The sequence below is a fragment of the Malus domestica genome, chromosome 10, assembly GCF_042453785.1.
Source record: "Malus domestica chromosome 10, GDT2T_hap1".
Taxonomy (NCBI): Eukaryota; Viridiplantae; Streptophyta; class Magnoliopsida; order Rosales; family Rosaceae; genus Malus; species Malus domestica.
In genome coordinates, this window is record NC_091670.1 from 8,546,044 (window position 1) to 8,563,962 (window position 17,919).

The 17,919-nt window shown below is 37.0% G+C and overlaps 1 protein-coding gene and 1 long non-coding RNA gene across 5 annotated transcripts; both read right to left on the bottom strand.

Moving 5' to 3' along the window:
- Nucleotides 1–6,421: 6,421 nt before the first annotated feature.
- On the bottom strand, nt 6,422–12,104 carry LOC103445127 (rab escort protein 1-like). 3 transcript variants are annotated; one of them, XM_008384110.4, is made up of 10 exons: nt 11,893–12,104; nt 10,238–10,961; nt 9,613–9,729; nt 9,041–9,140; nt 8,521–8,556; nt 8,197–8,425; nt 8,026–8,104; nt 7,465–7,654; nt 7,075–7,155; nt 6,422–6,622 (listed from the first exon to the last, which is right to left on the bottom strand). In XM_008384110.4, exons 1-10 carry the CDS (start codon nt 11,972–11,974, stop codon nt 6,527–6,529), a joined length of 1,734 nt encoding a protein of 577 aa, XP_008382332.1. In that variant the 5' UTR covers nt 11,975–12,104; the 3' UTR covers nt 6,422–6,526. The 3 variants fall into 3 exon arrangements, with proteins under 3 accessions (XP_008382332.1, XP_008382333.1, XP_070663046.1); XM_008384111.4 differs by having other exon boundaries at nt 10,238–11,071; nt 11,893–12,031; XM_070806945.1 differs by lacking the exon at nt 11,893–12,104 and adding an exon at nt 11,180–11,302 and having other exon boundaries at nt 10,238–11,071.
- Nucleotides 12,105–15,251: 3,147 nt separating this feature from the next.
- On the bottom strand, nt 15,252–17,385 carry LOC108172396 (uncharacterized). 2 transcript variants are annotated; one of them, XR_011572295.1, is made up of 4 exons: nt 17,255–17,385; nt 17,043–17,111; nt 16,395–16,451; nt 15,365–15,518 (listed from the first exon to the last, which is right to left on the bottom strand). It is a non-coding gene; the product is annotated as an uncharacterized lncRNA (long non-coding RNA). The 2 variants fall into 2 exon arrangements; XR_011572294.1 differs by lacking the exons at nt 17,043–17,111; nt 17,255–17,385 and having other exon boundaries at nt 15,252–15,536; nt 16,395–16,443.
- Nucleotides 17,386–17,919: the final 534 nt, after the last annotated feature.

A 17,919-nucleotide genomic window follows, 5' to 3' on the forward strand; every position in this document is an offset into this window, starting at 1 on the left:
GTAGCATTAGGACTCGTGGCCAAAATATCATCCACATAGACAAGAATGATAACCAAGGTTGGAGCTTTTTTAACAAAGAGATAAGCATCTGAAGAAGACTGCTGAAAACCAAAAGACTGCAACACTTGAAATAATTTGTCAAACCAAGCCCGTAGAGCCTGTTTAAGACCATAGATGGACTTTTTAAGGTGACACACATGATTGGGAAAAGATGGATCACTAAACCCCGGAGGCTGCTGCATAAAGACATCCTCTTGTAAATCCCCATGCAAAAAAGCATTACTGAAGTCTAATTGGTTTAAAAACCAATTAAACTGAGCTGCAAGAGACAATAGAAGACGAATGGTGACAGGTTTGGCGACAGGGCTGAATGTCTCTTGATAGTCAAGGCCGGCTTGTTGATGAAAGCCTTTGGCAACAAGGCGAGCCTTGTAGCGATCGATGGAACCATTAGGATGTTTCTTGATGCGAAACACCCACTTACAACCAACAACATTAAAAGTAGAAGAAGGGGGAACAAGAACCCAAGTTCCAATAGATTGCAAAGCATTAAATTCATCTTGCATGGCTTTTCTCTAGTGAGCATACTTTGAAGTTTGCAGATAAGTGGTGGGAACAAAATCTATAGAAGAATGAAGAGGATGCTTGGTTGCTGAAAAGGCTTTCGGCTTGAATATCCCTGCTTTGGAACGTGTGAGCATAGGGTGAATGTTGGATGTAGAGGAAGGAATACTAGGTGCAGCAGGAGAAGGGAGAGTGACGGCAATAGCAGGATCAACAAGTTCTGCATAAAAAGTGGAGTTCGGGACACTAGGAATAGGGGACAGTGAGTGAGAAGCACTAGAAGAAGGCACATGTTGAGTAACAGCATGAACAGTAGGGAATCCACAAGAGCTGGAAGCATGAGGAACAGTGAAGAGCAAATCAACGGAAAAAGCAGGTGAATCAGGTGCAGTTGACAGAGAGGCACCACTTGTGGGAGATAGCTGAGAACGATGAAAAGGAAATGTTGATTCATCAAAAACCACATGTTGAGATATATATACCCTCTGAGTCAATGGATCCAAGCACCGATACCCCTTGTGTTGAATACTATAGCCCAAGAACATACATGACTTACTCTTGCTGTCCAATTTGGAAAAAGCATAAGGCTTAAGCCAAGGAAAACAGCTGCAACAAATACCTTCAGTCGACTGTAACCAGGTGAAGTATGAAACAGTAATTCCCATAGAGAATGTAATTTTCCAGATATAGGGAGGCGGTTGATCAAGTACATAGCAGTGGAGAATGCCTCTACCCAGAAAACATGAGGAACATTAGAAGCAACCAAGAGTGTGCGAGCAGTCTCGACCAGATGACGATGTTTCATTTCGGCACAACCGTCTTGCTCAGGTGTGTGTGGACAGTTATATTGATGAACAATACCATGAGTTTTGAGAAAAGACTGTAAAACAGTGCTAGTAAATTCACCCCCTGAATCGGAGCGAACAATTTTGATTTTATTGCCAAGAAGATTTTCTACATAAGTCTTGAACTCAACAAAAACAGAATACACCTCAGATTTGGACTATAAAGGAAAGAACCAACTGTATTTACTATAGTCATCAACAAGCAACAGATAGTACCTAGAACCACTCACAGACTGAACAGGAGCTGGTCCCCAAAGATCACAATGTAAAAGTTCTAAACAAGAAGAAGAACTAGAACGAATAGTACTAAAGGGTTGCTTGTGACTCTTGGCAAGTGCACAGTTGGAACAAAAAAAGTCCACAGAAGGGCGTCCTTGAAGAGCAACTTGTTGCTTGGAGATAACACGTCTGAATATAGAGGAAGAAGGATGACCAAGTCTACTGTGCCACACTTGAACTGGTGCTTTGACACTTATTAGAGCAGTAGGGGAGGAGGCAGAACATGGAGATGCCGTAGAAGAACACTGCAGAGGATAAAACCCATCCTTAACCGATCCCCGCAAAAGCGTCTTCCCCGTAGAACGATCCTTGACAAAGGATCCATCAGAATTAAGTGTCAAAGAATAGTAATTATCCTTGAGGAATTGATATGCAGAGAGTAAATTATGTTGCATGTGTGGTACATGAAGAACATTCTGCAGTTTAAATGTAGCAGAAGGAGTATGTAAACGGGAATAACCAATATTAGTAATTGTCAAACCTTTACCATCACCAATGTAGACTTTGTCTTCACCCCGATAAGGAGTAGGAGAGGAAATGTTAGAGATATCGTTGGTGATGTGTGAAGTCGCACCCGAATCAATTAGCCAAGAAGGATAGGGCTTGGATGAGAAATGAACACACATAGCTGCTAGTTTCGCATGAGGAACTTGGCAAAAATGTCCGGATTCATTCGATCAAAACAGTCAATGGCCTCATGACTGGTTGAGCCACAGATTTGACAAAGAGTGCCGCGAGAACCAGAATTAGGACCACGAGAACCTTGATAGTTACCTCGAAAGTGGTTACCTCTGTAGTGACCACGAGGTCCACGAGCAGAACCTCTGTAATTACCACGATGATTGCCTCTGTAAGTACTCCGAGAAGGCTGTGATTGAACAACAAAAGCTTGATGCGGCGGTGGAGTAGGCAACAAAGGAGGTTGTGAGTGAGCAGCAAAGGCATGAAAGGGCTCAATGGAGCTGGAGGGAACATGCTTATTCCGCCGAGACATTGACAATTCTTTGGTGATCAGTAAACCATGCAATTTATCCAAAGTTATGGTAGAGATGCGAAAAAGAATTGAATCAATAAAGGATTCAAACTCATCAGGTAAACCAGCCAATGTAGCAGCAATTAGGTCACGATCGGTGACAGGTGCACCAGCTGCCATTAAAGCATCAGAAATCTCCTTGATTTGTTGAAGATAATCAGAAATTGACTGTGATCCTTTCTGAATTGACTGTAGACAAGATCGTAACTGATGAATGTGAGCATCGGAAACTCCTCCAAAACGGTGCTCAAGCTTGAGCCATAGATCCCGAGACGACGATACATCAATGGTAAACGGAATCACTTCTTCAGACAGAGTGGAATTCAACCAGATTAGGAGATTATGATCCTTCTCATACCAAATCTCAAAGGCAGGATTGAGAGATTGATCAGGAAGAAGAGGCGGCGGACAGATGTCGGTGCCATTAACGATGCCAAGAAGCTTATATCGGCGCAAAATTGGAGCAAATAAAGCACGCAATGGAAGATAATTGGAGCGTTTAAGTTTGATAGGCACCATACTTCCAATGTTTTGAATCGTAAGAGAGGCATACGAATTTGAAGAAAACGAAGAATTTGAGGGATTAGGGTTTGGAACCTGCATCGACGCACTAAGAGAAGACGAACCAGACGGAGACGCCATGACAAATCACAGTAAGAGAGACCAAATTAACAACACAAAGGGTGCGATTGAGGAAGAACGACGAAGAATTTGAGGAAAATTGAAGAAGAAATCAGAGATTGGGAGCAAGAGCGAAGAGCATTGAGAGGGGGGAGTCGGGAGGCAAGAAGGGCGTGATACCATATAGAAACTGAACTTTCCTCTTTCATTCAATATCACAAATAATTACAACAATGTTAATATATATACTTGTGTCCTTTCTAACAGATTACACTAATGCCCTTAACCAATCTAACAATATACAAAACTATTTAACAACAAACTTAATGACTAAACTTTAGCTTCTTTACCATGCACCGCCACACGCAATGGTAGCCATGGTGAAGGGTTTGAAAACCCAAATTTTCAACCTTAACCCAAGAGGTTCAAATTCACGTGGTAACTAGAGCTCAACAAGGGAGACATTATTCACAACTAGACCAACGACAAATTTTAACCGGAATCATCCAAATTCTTTGGGAAACCAGGTTTCTAGGGTTCTAAACACCCAACTCTAAAACGAATACAAAAGCATGAACCAAGCATACCAACTTGAAGATTATGAAGAGTAGATGAACTTTCATATCTCACTTGAGGGAAATGGTTGCCGAAATCACTAGAAAAATGACAAAACCGCTGGAAAACCCACGGGACTATGCTGCATCGAAATGGAAAAATGGATAAGAAAATGGAAAATCTAACATTACAGAGTTATAGGGCTCGTCAAGAGCTTTCCATGAACACCAAAATCACCCAAAACGGAGATCGGATGAAGGAGATATGAGCAGGTCAAGTTGGCGGGTTAACGGGTTGAAATCTCCCCAAAAACGGGTCAAAAATCAAACCCCCTCCCCCCCTTTTTTTTTTAACTCACTCCTGTCTAATCCCTTAACCCAAATATATGTTTTTTTTTTTTGGGCCTTTTACTCACAAGCGGAAGTTAAATAATTCCTACAAACTATAGTATCACAATTTCAAACGTCCGTAACTATATCGTTATAATTCGGACTCGCAAATGACTTTTGCCTATGCGCTCGTAGTTTCAAGATCTATTCGAATACGTTACTTGTGACCTCGAAAGGTCAACGAATTTTAGATAAATACTTTCCAAACTTCAAACTTTGTAACAAATTTAATTAAAATCTAATCCAAATAAATTAATATAAGTTCTCGAAAAATAATACAAAATCTTAATAATACAAATACGTAGATTATAACAGTGAAATCCAGAAACGGGATTTCACAAGTTAGTTCTACAAAGTTAGACCACTTAGGCACATTGCTCTCTGATCCTACCTTCTACAGATCAATTGTAGGTGCACTCCAATTTTTTACATTTACAAGACCTGATTTAGCATATGTTGTCAATCAAGTTTGTTAATACATGCATGCAACAAGGACAATTCATTTGCAAGTAATCAAACGGATCCTTAGATACTTAAAGGGTTCACTTGATTTAGGATTATGGTTTACTAAAGGTCCTCAGTACCTAACTGCTTGGTCTGATGCAGATTGTGCAGGGTGCCTTGTTGACAAAAGGTCCACCATGGATATTGTGTTTTTCTTAGTCCAAATCTCATATCTTGGAGTGCAAACAAGCAAAACACAATTGCTAGGTCATCTACAGAGGCAGAATATAGATCTCTTGCTAACAGAGCTGCATAAATTACTTGGGTGTGAAATTCTGCAGGACGTTTTTTTTCCTTTGCTAAAAACTCCTGCTATTTTCTGTGATAACAAGACTACCATTGCCTTAGCATTCAATCCAGTTTTCATGCTAGAACTAAACACGTAGATATAGACTATCATTGCATCGAGAAAAGGCTCTTTATGGTCATGTAAGTGTGCATCATGTCGCTTCTCGATATCAAATTGCAGATATCTTCACCAAATCCTTGGCTACTGATAGATTTGCATATTTGACTTACAAGCTTGCAGTTAGATCACTTACCTTTAGCTTGAGGGGGTGTGTGTTAAGGACAAAGAAGGTCCACCATCTAACCATAGATATATAGCACCAGATTAAATCTTAACTTAGCTGTTAAGATAAGTTTGCTAGACTATAGAGTTTGTTAGTTGTTATGGTGACTCAGCAAATATTGTAATGTATTTATACATTTGTACTCACTCATTCGATGTAATATGAGAGATACAACTTTAATTACTCTTTCTCCACAATTTCCCTCTCTCTCTCTCTCTCTCTACCTTCAATATTCTCCCAGAGTCATGAGTTTCTACAAGTTTTTCACTGTGAAACACAAAAGATCTTCATTTCTTTTTGTGTTATATTTTGCAGCATTGCACGTTATAATTGGTGCTTAAGTGGGATAATGATATTGCATTTGACAATTGATTGTCACTGGTTACCATTTGTCGTTCAATACAAAACATAAGGCCGAGCTACTTATGCACGAGGAAATTGAACATAGTATATAATCACGAAGATGCATGTTACTTACGGGTCCATTTTAACACGATCACAATCCATTAGTTAACGGGTCCATTCGTTATAAACATGATCAGGTGTTAACCAAAATATTGAATTTTTCATATCGTTTCGTGTCACGTATGAATACGATTTGTCATGTCTAATGTGTATACATTATGTAAAGAAGAATGCTAGCAACTTTTTCACTTGAATCTTCTCGTTGTTCCTTATTGGCTTTCCTTCTCATCATGCAATATTGTTTGATGATTGCAACCTTCTACTTTCTAGATCACCCCTTAAGATTATCTTATGCAAAAAATTAACTAAATTTGAAATCGTTGAGTCATTTAATAAATAAACAAACCGTACTTTTCACTTAAGGAAGTAATTTTCAAGCACCGTTTTTAGCTTCTCACATACCCCTCTTTATTTATCAAAATTGAATCAAATACAATGTCTAATTTTGTTTGTTTAGAAGAAAAAAGCAAAGATTACGCTTCATCTTAAGGAGTTTCTCCCTCATCTTTTTGCTAAAAGCCGCTCATAGATATCAATAACGAACAAGTCCTACGAAAGATGAGGGCTGTGCAAAATTTATATTGAAATATACAATTTGGGAACTATTTATTTTATAAAAGATCAAAGGTAAAAAAGATAATACGGTAAAGTACAGCACAGTAATACATGGGTCGATCCAATTCACTTACCAAACGAGCCCTAGTTCTCTAGAACAAGGCCACAATCATCCTCCAGACTACGAGCCGACGATGTCAGTGGAAAGAATTCTTCATCTGGATAAATCCTATGGAAACTCTGTCAAGTACAAGCATCAGAACCAAATTTTACATATCAGATTATGAAAGATAAACAAACAAAAAAAATTGACAGATACTCTATAAAACCTATTTTTTTTCATTTTTAGCCCCTTTTCATTCCCAATTTTTTTGTGGGAAGCTGTCATCTTTCAGACACAACTGGCAAGACGTTTAAACACCCTCTTCTGGTCCAACACCAGTATTTCACAAGGGTGGGGGATGGGATCCCAGGGAGCGCCATATAACAAAGGAATAAAGCGTGATTCTACCATAGAGGTCCACAATAGACAGTAACCCCCTCCCCCAGCGGGAACACAACTTACAATTTTCATCGTATTATGTTCTCCAAAGAGAGGGTGTAGGAATAACCAAATAAGGGTCAACATCAGGCGATTATGGCAACAAGAAATTATGCATAATGAAACACGGGATGTTAATAAAAAGATATACCTCTGCAGTTGCATCGATCAGATCATTGTAGTTCAGGTTTCCATCTGGCATGGGAGTTGAGATGAAATATTCATGTTGATCCTGAAATCAAAGCGAATCAAAAAATTCATGACAGGTCACACCTATATCAAGATTATACAAAGTCCACAGCCACATTTCAACAAGAAGCTCCCTATATATGAATGTAATTGCAGACTACTTGGATAGATATGGTTATTCAGATATCTTTAATCTACATTATATGCGTTCCTCATTTTTCATTTTGACCCTGAATCATGGTGTCTCTATGTGCGGGTGGGGGCGTATCACTATTGAAGTGCATCATTGCCATGCGAGCAGAACTAATGAGAAAATAGTGCAAACTTATGAAGGTCAAGATGATTGGCATACCATGATCAGCTCCTGAATATACAACGTGCTCCATACTAAGGTTGGTTTTTTTTCTGCGTCTTCACTGTGAACAGTGGAACCATGACGATTTCCAGAGACAGGAAGTGTAAGAAGAGCATTCATGGCGGCATGTAGTGATCTTTTTCCTTGTTCGGCGTCATCACATAAAGCAGAAAAGTACAACATAAACCTGAACAAGAGAAGATAACAATGAAAAATTTAACAGATTCCTCATAAGAGTGAAGGCAGCCGCAGCATACATATGTATCTCCAATCAAATAGGTAAGCAATAAGTATATCAATAAATACACAATGGTAGCGACCTGGTAAACGTTAGAAGTCGAATTCTATTTATGTGAACAATCCCAAAAGGGAGATAGAGGAATATCCCTGACTGCATAAGAGTTATATTCATTGATAACAGTTAGCCACCCAATTTCGCTCACTTAAAAGTCGTTAGTGCCAAGTAGTTAGCAATCCATATCAAGACTACAGAAACAAAGACTTGACCAATTTCATTTCAGCTGTGTTATTGTCTATAAAACATTGGCATAAACTTACATGCCCTTCGGACAAACCTCAGCCGAACTGCCAGCTATCTGGATAGCCCGGATTGAAGTACGTTGTTCAGGGTACAAAGCTAGCGAAGGAAAGAAAGAAAGAAAAAAAGCGATGGATTATGTTTGTTATTTTGAAGAATATCATAGTAACATGACCAATATAAAGTCTTACATCCAGGAGGATATACAAGAAAACAATTTGATATATCTGGCTTCATGGAACTGGTTGTAATACATATTCCCCTAGCCACCTTTCCTTTATCATCTTTTAGACTTGCGCTCAGATCAGGTGGAGATGAAGCTGGTGGCAATGGGAACTTGAAGGTTGGGTCCAAAACTAGATGATGACTAAACAAATCCTGACCTGTGGATAATCTAACACCTTTATATTGCTCACTGTGCTGCAAAAGTCTCAACCAGTTACAAATATGAATTAGTTTGCAACTTTCACGTACCAAAGATTCAATTTCAAACATAACTATTCTCAATCTCATACCTTGTCCATAAGTACCGAAACTGGAACTCGTTCAGCCTGCATGGTAGATATCTTAGGCATAAGTATGAACTAGTGCATGTGAACATAACTTCAAGGGCACATTTGGTACCTAAGATTGGAATGGACTGGTAACTCATAAAATGGTATTTTGAAGGTGGACCTACAATTTTGTTTTGAAGGGGCGATTAGCAATTCATCTTTTAACTTCAAGTTGGCCACAATCTTTCATTTATTCCTTAATACAGTGGGTTGTCCATTCCAATCCAAATCCAAAACATTAAGGTAGCCCAATCAAGTACTTTTATAAAATACACGATACACAAATTTGGGAAATACAGAGACATGCAAAATTTCAAGACAGTAAAGAGCAAGTACTGAAAAAGACTAAATTAATGTATTGGCACAAAAATAAAAAAATAAATAAGCGTGCACATAAATGAAGAAGTATGTACAGGCCAATAATGGTGTAGGATACTTTTTCCTTGAAAAATAAGTAACAGATACTTCCACTTGAACTTACATAAACGCAACCCTTAACAGCAGCACGGCGGCAAAAGGCGTATGATAAGTCCCCATGACCATACTTTGGATAAATCATAGCCTCAGGTGCATTAGTCAACCTAATAAGAAGAAGAACCCCTAAAGAACTTATTTAGGGCATACAAATGTACCTAGCTTCTTATAAATATATACGCGCTGTAAGTATTGAGATAAGATACATACTGAAACCATTAGTTGAAGTATGAAACATAACACATCAAAGAAAAAAAAAACTTTTGAGATTTTATTCAATGAATTTGATGGGACTCCACCTATTTAAACTTCCTACTTGTTTCCCCTGCTAGAGAGATGAGCTTATCTTTCATAATCATTAAGTTGATCACTAAACAGTGTACAATTTCTCAGTTTTCTATTATTCACAAGCACATCTCTTTCGTATCTATAATTAGATCATAGTTTATCTAAAACAGAACACATTTGATGGTATCAATACTGTATAGAACCAGGTTAAGAATCACTAGAATAATACTACCTAAAATTTAAAAATCCTACGATAGCTGGTGAGTACAAAATAGAAGGGACATAACTAACCTCGATTTCTGGTAGAGTGCTAAGCGCTCTATCCCTTCTCTTGTTTTAAGTATGCTTTTACAAAATTCCAAGTTGTCTTGATCATAGTCTACCATGGCAATGCCATATAGAATAATCCTACACACGAAAAGATGACACAAATTCTCAGCATATTGAAGATAAAAAGTATTCCGGAAGGACTACAAACTAACATGAATAATCAGACAAACTGATGCGGTGATTGTTAATATTGTTTACCCATAAATGTCATAAGTAGAAAGAACTTGAAGCTATTACATTCCTTCCTAGAGAAACGAGATGAATGAAAATTAAAAAAACGAATATTTTGTTCTGGTGTAGAGCATAAAGGCAAACAATTATTTGTAGAAAAACACAAAACAGAGTTCATAAATCAACTCCTTAAAAAACTGCAAAAAACAGCAAAGAGTGGTAAGGGTATCATGTGAATGCTTAAACTGCAAATAACAAACGCTCAATGGCAAAAAGTTAAGAAATAAAATATCCAAAAAATTAAGAGCACTTCTACCAAGACAATTAGGAACATAAACATTCTGATGAAAAAAAAAATATCAGAATCATAGAATTCATAATAAAAATAAATAGAGGCAGGGTTTGTGATATATACGATTTTATTTTGTGTGGCAACTGCATTCTCTTTAAGAAGTCAACAAAGGGGCTCTCCAAATCTTCCTCCAAAATTTTGGAACTCTCGCTATTTTGACTCCCTTCGTCACCGCCATCAGAGGCTGCCAAGTGCTGCCAAACAAGCTTGAAGAACTTCATTAATTTGTTCTTCTCTATAAGGCTTAGGCTCTTGTCCTTAAATATTGCTCCTCGAGAATCTGGAACATTCCATAACTGCCCTTTCCCATCAAGAATGAAGTTCGCATCAATGCTCTTAACTTGGTGATACACACCTGATTTCAAAATAAGGTCAATGGCTTTGTCAGCACAAAAGAAAACCCTAGGCCCGCCAAGATCAATGGTGAATCTTTCAGGTTGATGTTTTGCAAGGATTTCAGGGGCATAGGTGGCAATCTCCATGTTGGAGTATAACAACTGGGGGTTGAGGTCCAAAACGGTGTAGTCATGGTCAATACTTGTAGGGGTCATATTGGCGCTGGCAGTAGAGGATGGAGTAGCATGGGAATGTATGAAGGAGGTGAAATCATTGAGATGAAGAGAGGCAAAGTGACTGCCATAAGAGTTGTAAGGGTCAAGCTGGAGGACAGTTTTTCCGGCAGCAGAAGCTGCGGCAGCAATTACTGATCCAAGGAGACCCGTTCCAATAATAATAAGGTCAAATGTAGCGGGTTCGATGGGATCATCAGAAGAAAATGTTCTCATGGCTGTGTGAAAACGTTTCAAACTTGTCAGAGTCAACTAAAAGTCCCGCCTTTGCAAGGACTAACAACAGGAGTGTCTCAGCACACTAAAATGCACAATATAAGCAAACCACCTATAAAAAATAAAAATAATTATTATAGACCAAATAAAAAGAACGCTCAATGCTAATAATACTGTTGGAGAACAAGCACATATATTTTTGAAAAGTACAAGGGCGAACCTTGGAGCAACGGAAAGGTTGCTCTTTTGTGACCAAAAGGTCACGGGTTCAAGTCGTGAAGACAGCCGCTTTGCAAAGCAAGGGTAAGGTTGCATACAATAGATGTCCCCCCGGTGACCCTTGCAAAGCGGGGAGCCTTGTTGGCTTGATCGCCCTTTTACTTTTGGGTACTAATCAGGCACGTCTTGACTCTCGGGATTTGAAAATGGGGTGGGCTGAACTTTTTCCAAATTGTCCCAGTTCATAAAATTTCAGTAACACAACCAAAAAGCTGCAATCTGTAACCAAGATCAATCTAGTAACACTACTAAAAACCCGAAATCTGCCCACAAAATAGATGATGACAGCATCTACGACTACGGGAATCGTCATTAAGCGTCATCCGTTGCCTTTCCTCAAGCCAACACAATGACATGACTTTTTTGATAATTCAATATCCTATCATATTGCATCACAACTGAACTGAATGAACAAAACTCTCAGTATACAGACCCCTTCAAACATTCGATTAAACACCATGATATTATACACTTTACGTAAATTTCACAAACCTTAACGCTAGAGTAAACAACAGCTAAAACCCTAATTCCTAAATCAGTACCTAATAAATCTCAGAAATTATTGCAAGAAAAAAAAATAAGAGTAGAAGAAGAGGAGGAAAAGGAAAGAGGAAGAAAGAAAATAGAGAGAGGGCGCAGAAGAAGGCGACTTACATATGGAAGGGTCGGAGTGAATAGAAGAAATCCAGCAAATCAGTCTCAGAAAGCGGAGTCCTCGATTCTTTCCAAAAATCATACAACGGCGGGAAAGAGAAGAAGAAAGATGGAGGGAATAAAAAGGGAAATTGGGTTCAGCCTTTCAGGCCCGTAAGGATGGGCACAGTTTGATTAAGTGGGGTTCTGAGTGAAATTGAAATTGAAATTGAAACTTTTTACGGTTTGATTCAGTGTAATTTTGAAGTTAAAATTAAAATGAAATCAAATCGTTTGGTTTGATTTGGTACGATTTTAAACGGTTTCGGTTTGATTTCAAATCATTTATATACAAAATGAGAAAAAAAAAAATCTCTTACCTTCCTCTCTCCCCCTGAATATTATAAAGAAAAAATTGTTGTAGAATTAGTGGGTGAATGCCCACTCAAGGGAATATAAAGACTTAGGAATAGTGTTTGGTACTTTCAAAAGTATCGTCATTGTATTTGGATGGTTGTAGTTACAGAAGTTGCTCTATAAATAGAGCACTCTGTGTGCTAGCTAAAAGTACACTGCAAAAGAAAGCAAGAGAAATAATATCAGTATCTATCACCTCCTCTGCAATAATTTTGTGTTATAGTTACAGTGCAATATTTTACACCTGCTTCACTCATATCCTTAGCAAAGGTTATCTCTATAACTTTTACCTATTTATAACACGTTATCAGCATGATTCTCTAAACTTAACTAGTTCCATCTCCCATCATCAAAAAATTAAAAAAAATGCTTTGTCCAAGGGTTTTCATGTTCTTCTTCCTCCTCTGCCTCATCTGCATGATATACCCTCGCAAAGAACTCCTACCACCATGCCTGCTTCTCGTTCTCAATTTAACAATTACTTATATCTTTGATTTCTTGTTTGGTGTAGTTCCTGATTACTAACCCAGTTATTTATGTTAATTTTACTTAATCAAAGATGGTGCAGTACAATCGCTCATCTTGAACTGCAAATTCAATTTCACTGCGATCAAAGATGGTGCGGTACAATCGCCCATCTTGAGCTGTAGACTTAAATTTTATCGTAATTTTAGGTGGTGCGGTATAATCGCCTACCCTGCTCTGCATATTTAAATTTTCCTGCTGTTTAAGTGGTGCGGAATAATCGCCCATCCTATGCTTACTTTAATGAGAATGATGCGGTACAATCGCCCTTCTCATTAATCATGTAAATCTCGAGCTTGAAGTTTCGAATGCTTATCATTTTGGCCTGAAGATCAAAAATGAAAAAATTGTAAGAACTAGAAGTTCTAACACTATATTCCTTTAGGAATACATATTATTTCAAGTTTTTACACATCTCATCTTTCTTTCAGAAAAGAAAATGGCGAACTTGACAAAACTTGATTTTGTTACCTTGGACATTACTAGGAAGAACTACCTTACCTGGGTAGTGGATACCAAGATCCATTTGGAGGCAATGAATCTTAGAGAAACCATTAGGGAGGAAAACAGTGCATCCTCTCAAGATCGAGTGAAGGCCATGATCTTTATTTGTCGCCGCCTTAATGAATGACTAAAGAGCGAATACTTAACGGTTGAAGATCCATTAGTTCTCTGTAAGACATTAAGAAACAGATACAATCACCAAAAAACGATGATTCTTCCAAGAGCTCGTTATGAGTGGACTCACCTAAGGATCCAGGATTTCAAGTCAGTGGCTGAGTACAATTATGCGATGTTCAGAATTAGCTCTCAGATGAAGCTCTATGGGGAAACCATCACTGAGGAGGATATGCTGGAAAAGACGTTCAACACATTTCATGCCTCCAACATGCTCCTACAGCAAGAGTATAGAGAGCGAGGTTCACTGAATACAACCAACTGATATCTGTGCTCTTGGTAACTAAACAAAATAATAAGCTCCTGATGAAAAATCATCAGTCTCGACCTCCTGGATCAACACCATTCCCAGAAGTGAATGTTGTTTTCCTCAAGGTGAACACCACATCCTCTGGTGGCAATAATCATAAATGAGGACATGGCCACAAGTGAGGCCAGTGGAACGAGAAAGGCAAGAATCATGGTGTCCAATTTCACAATCAGGTTCCAATACAAAATTCAGGTCTGAGCTTTAAAAATGTAAATCGTCACAAAGGCAAAGCTCATATGAACAATGCTCCTAGAAACTCTGAAGGAACTTGCCATAGGTGTGGTGGCTATGGACATTGGGCGCGTACATGTCGTGCCCCAAAACATCTGGTGGATCTATATCAAGCCTCCCTTAAGGAAAATGGTGTCGAGACCAATTTCCTCGACTAGGCTAGACCAATGGATATACCTGATCCAGTACTCAACTTATCAGGGCAGTTGAACACAACTCACCTAGATGTTTCAGACTTCATTGTGGAGAGAGGGAATAAAGTGTACCGGTCCAATTGAATCATTTATGTTTGATGTATTTTTATTTTGAACGTGTAGTTTAAAACTCACATTTCAATTCAATAAAAGTGGCATTTCAATTTCCTTTTATTATGAATAAATTGTTTTTGGGTTCACAACTTTTTATTAACTATTAAATTATTAAACCCATTTGTAATTTTTTTTAAATTTAATTAGACTTGTGTGATCCATTTAGATTTTTTTATAGAATTGTGACGGAATGACTATAGTGATTTGGGACACTTACTTGTCGGACTACATTGATCGATTTTCAATTTCAGGGACCATTTTGATGTTGCAAGTCAATTTCAAGGATCATTTTGTTGTCGCGGGTCAATTTCAAATATCATTTGTCAAAAAAAAAAAAGACTTATGGGATCCATTTATGTGCCACATCAACAATTAACGGAATTTTTAACAAAATTGTGACAAAATGACCACATTGATTTGTGATACCTATGTTCAGCGACTACATTGATTAATTATCAATTTCAATGACCATTTTAATAGTGATGGTCAATTTCAAGGACCATTTATGAAAAAAACCCCTTTTGAAAAAGGATTGGGAGAAGTTTGTTGTCTTTAGATTTTGGCATAATTGGATTAATGAAGAATTGACGGAATTTTCAATTTTGAACCTAAATTCTAATAGACTTCACTACAGACACTTAAATCTTTTTTTTGTTTTTTTATCACATGAGCTATCTTCCGACTACCCTATCACCACATAGACTAATAATCCAATTAAGCCTTAAGACTAAATATATAATTTAGCACTATTAACAATAAATGTCATTTCCAAACTAAAACTATCAATAGTGCCTGCGCGATGATGCGGATTTTAAAACTGTATAAAACATGCAGAAAATTCTAAATACACACGATATGCAATACTTTTTACATACATATAGAAATCTATTTACAACGATATGGATTGGCAGTTCTATTGTCATTGTTCTAATATTCACATCTTTTACAAATTGAACTCCTAACTATCCTTAATCGTAGGAAATTTTTTGTATATAGTATTATTTACATACAAAAGATAATATTTGATGTGTGTTTACATACTATTTACACACAAAAGATTGGGTAGATAGTCCCTATTGATATCCTCATGAAATATGCAGATAATCAGCTTATTTTACCCAATCATAACCAAACTGTGTGGTTGCAACTGACTTTAAGTTGTTAATGGAACAAAGTACCTGAAGTCGAAGATAAACCTGGTGAATGTAGAAATCTTCAAGCCCTAAACAAATTGGCCTTGCTTTTTACAACAAAACAATCCTTTTGTTACAAAAAATTACAGGAAAAACTTTTAAAAGTGGAAATAAAATTAAGTCAAATGATTAGGGAACCAGAAGTCTACTGGACCATACACATAAATAAAATTTAAATTAAAAAAAAAACAATCTCAGATACACAGAGCATGACAATTTTAAACATACAAAAGCGAAACAAAATCATCAGAGCAAATAATAACATGAAATTGAAAACTCATTAACAATTTATTAAGCATATATAGGTACACCCAACAGATAATCTTATTTAATCACACCATTTTAATTTATCAAACTGATTATTTAATACTATTATGCATGACAATATTTTACCATAATGAACTCTGACAATACCCTCTCATCCCATTCACATTTTTTGTTAAAATTTTGTTTGCTTTACTTCCATCCATAAGTTTAATATATTTTCACTGTTTTTCAAATCTTGACGAAACTATGAAGACACAAACAACATCACTCAACTCTTTTTTCAACCGTGTAACCAGTTACACAAATAAGAATGCAACATTTTTATTAAAGCATGTAATTCTCCTTTTTCTATATTCTTCCCCTTTCTCTAACCAAATAAAAATTTCCAAAACTATATACAAAACTTTTTTATAAAGAAAGATACATAATTAAAGCAAACAAAGAAAAAAAATGAAAACTGTTTGTGAGATTGTATTACTTTGTTAGCAACCAGCAACAAAATGTTTCATCTTCTCACCAATTAATAAGTCAGTAAACAAATGACTAAACTTTCTTCATCACAAAAGGCTAAAAGCAAAAACAAAAATCACTCACCTTAATGATAAAGCACTTTGAACAGTCGCATCATCTCATTGTTTAGAAATTGAAAATCTGTAAAGTGTTAACATCTAAACATATATAAAAAATGGCATCATCACTTGGATTATTTTTTTAAGAAAATCGATGACAATTGTAACATAAACATCGAAACACCAAATTAAATACAGAAACATGGCAACCCATAACATAAACTAAATTCCAGATGAATTGAAAACAATATTACAACAACAGAACTCCAAACGTAAAAAAAAATCCCAAACCAATTGAAAAAAAATAACCAAAACCAAAACAGACCAACTCAGGGTCATTGACACCATTATTTCAAGAAAGTTTCCCAATACTGATGAAGCGACACTTCTCCCTTGCCTTGGAGCAGTCTTTTACTTTCAGGTTTCAACCAGTGAGTATATTCAACCAATAACTGAGTTTGAAAATATACAACATAGATAATAATTTTCATGAATTAAACTCAAATCATATATATATATGAAATCCTTTTAAATCATGTATAATCCAAATTCCAGTCCCAAAAAAACCATAATTTTAAAAACTACAAACATGCAAAACCCAAATCAAATCTTCAAGTCATTTCAAATTTTATCAATAACTCACCAACCCAATAAACACAAAAGAGTAAATTACCTGAGATCGCGGCTGCTCAAGTAGTTTCTAATGACATGCAGATTGTGCCTTTAAGTTTCAAGGTTTTTACTATGGAATCGAAACAAAACCCATATCAGATTCTAAGTGGGTTTATCAAAAATAATAATTTATTCAAGAATTAATACTGAAAATAAATAAAAAATTAACACTGAAAATAAATTAAGAATCCAAAAAAATTGAAATTTTCACACCTTTAAGTTTCTGGGTTTCACTGTGGAATCCAATTGAGAACCACCTAAAAAACGAAATCACGTACGCTGAAAAAATGCAAAAATACCCGAACACGTTAGACTACATAAGCAAAAAACGGATTTCAATCGTTGAAAAAGGCAGAAATCTGTAGCCCCTCCATCGTTCATGAATCGAGCAATTTTCCGGAAGAAAAACGAAGGTGAATAATTGGACGGAGAAAGTTGCAAAGGGTGGACACCAAGAACAACACCGGCGTGGAAGAGAAAAAACGTTCGACAATTTGCAGAAGCTGAGGATGGAAAGAGGGAGAAGTGAACATAAAGAAAATGCAACGAAGAAATCGAAGGAAAAGGATTGGCGATGATAGACACGTTGTCACAGAGGGCAATGTCGCCATTTTACTAGCCAAAAAGTGGAAAACCCGGACAACCAAGAGCAATTTTGGGGCATTATGGGTAGACCCGGCAGTTTCTGACACGACACGAAAATGACACGAAAATAGCAGGTTTCGGGTCAACATAATCACTTATAGGGTCATTATCGGGTGACCCGTTAAAAACCCGTTAATAACGGGTGTAAACGAGTTTTTAACGGGTATACACGCAGGTAACACGTGGGTAACCCGTTTCGACCCGTTAAGAAAAAATTTATTTTGATAATTTTA

Coding starts and splice junctions, on each gene's coding strand:
- LOC103445127 (XM_008384110.4), bottom strand. CDS start 11,974: ATGATTTTTGGAAAGAATCGAGGACTCCGCTTTCTGAGACTGATTTGC. Junction 8,557..9,040: donor CTGTTAAGGGTTGCGTTTAT/GTAAGTTCAAGT, acceptor TCTACCATGCAG/GCTGAACGAGTTCCAGTTTC. Junction 6,623..7,074: donor TGATCGATGCAACTGCAGAG/GTATATCTTTTT, acceptor TGTACTTGACAG/AGTTTCCATAGGATTTATCC.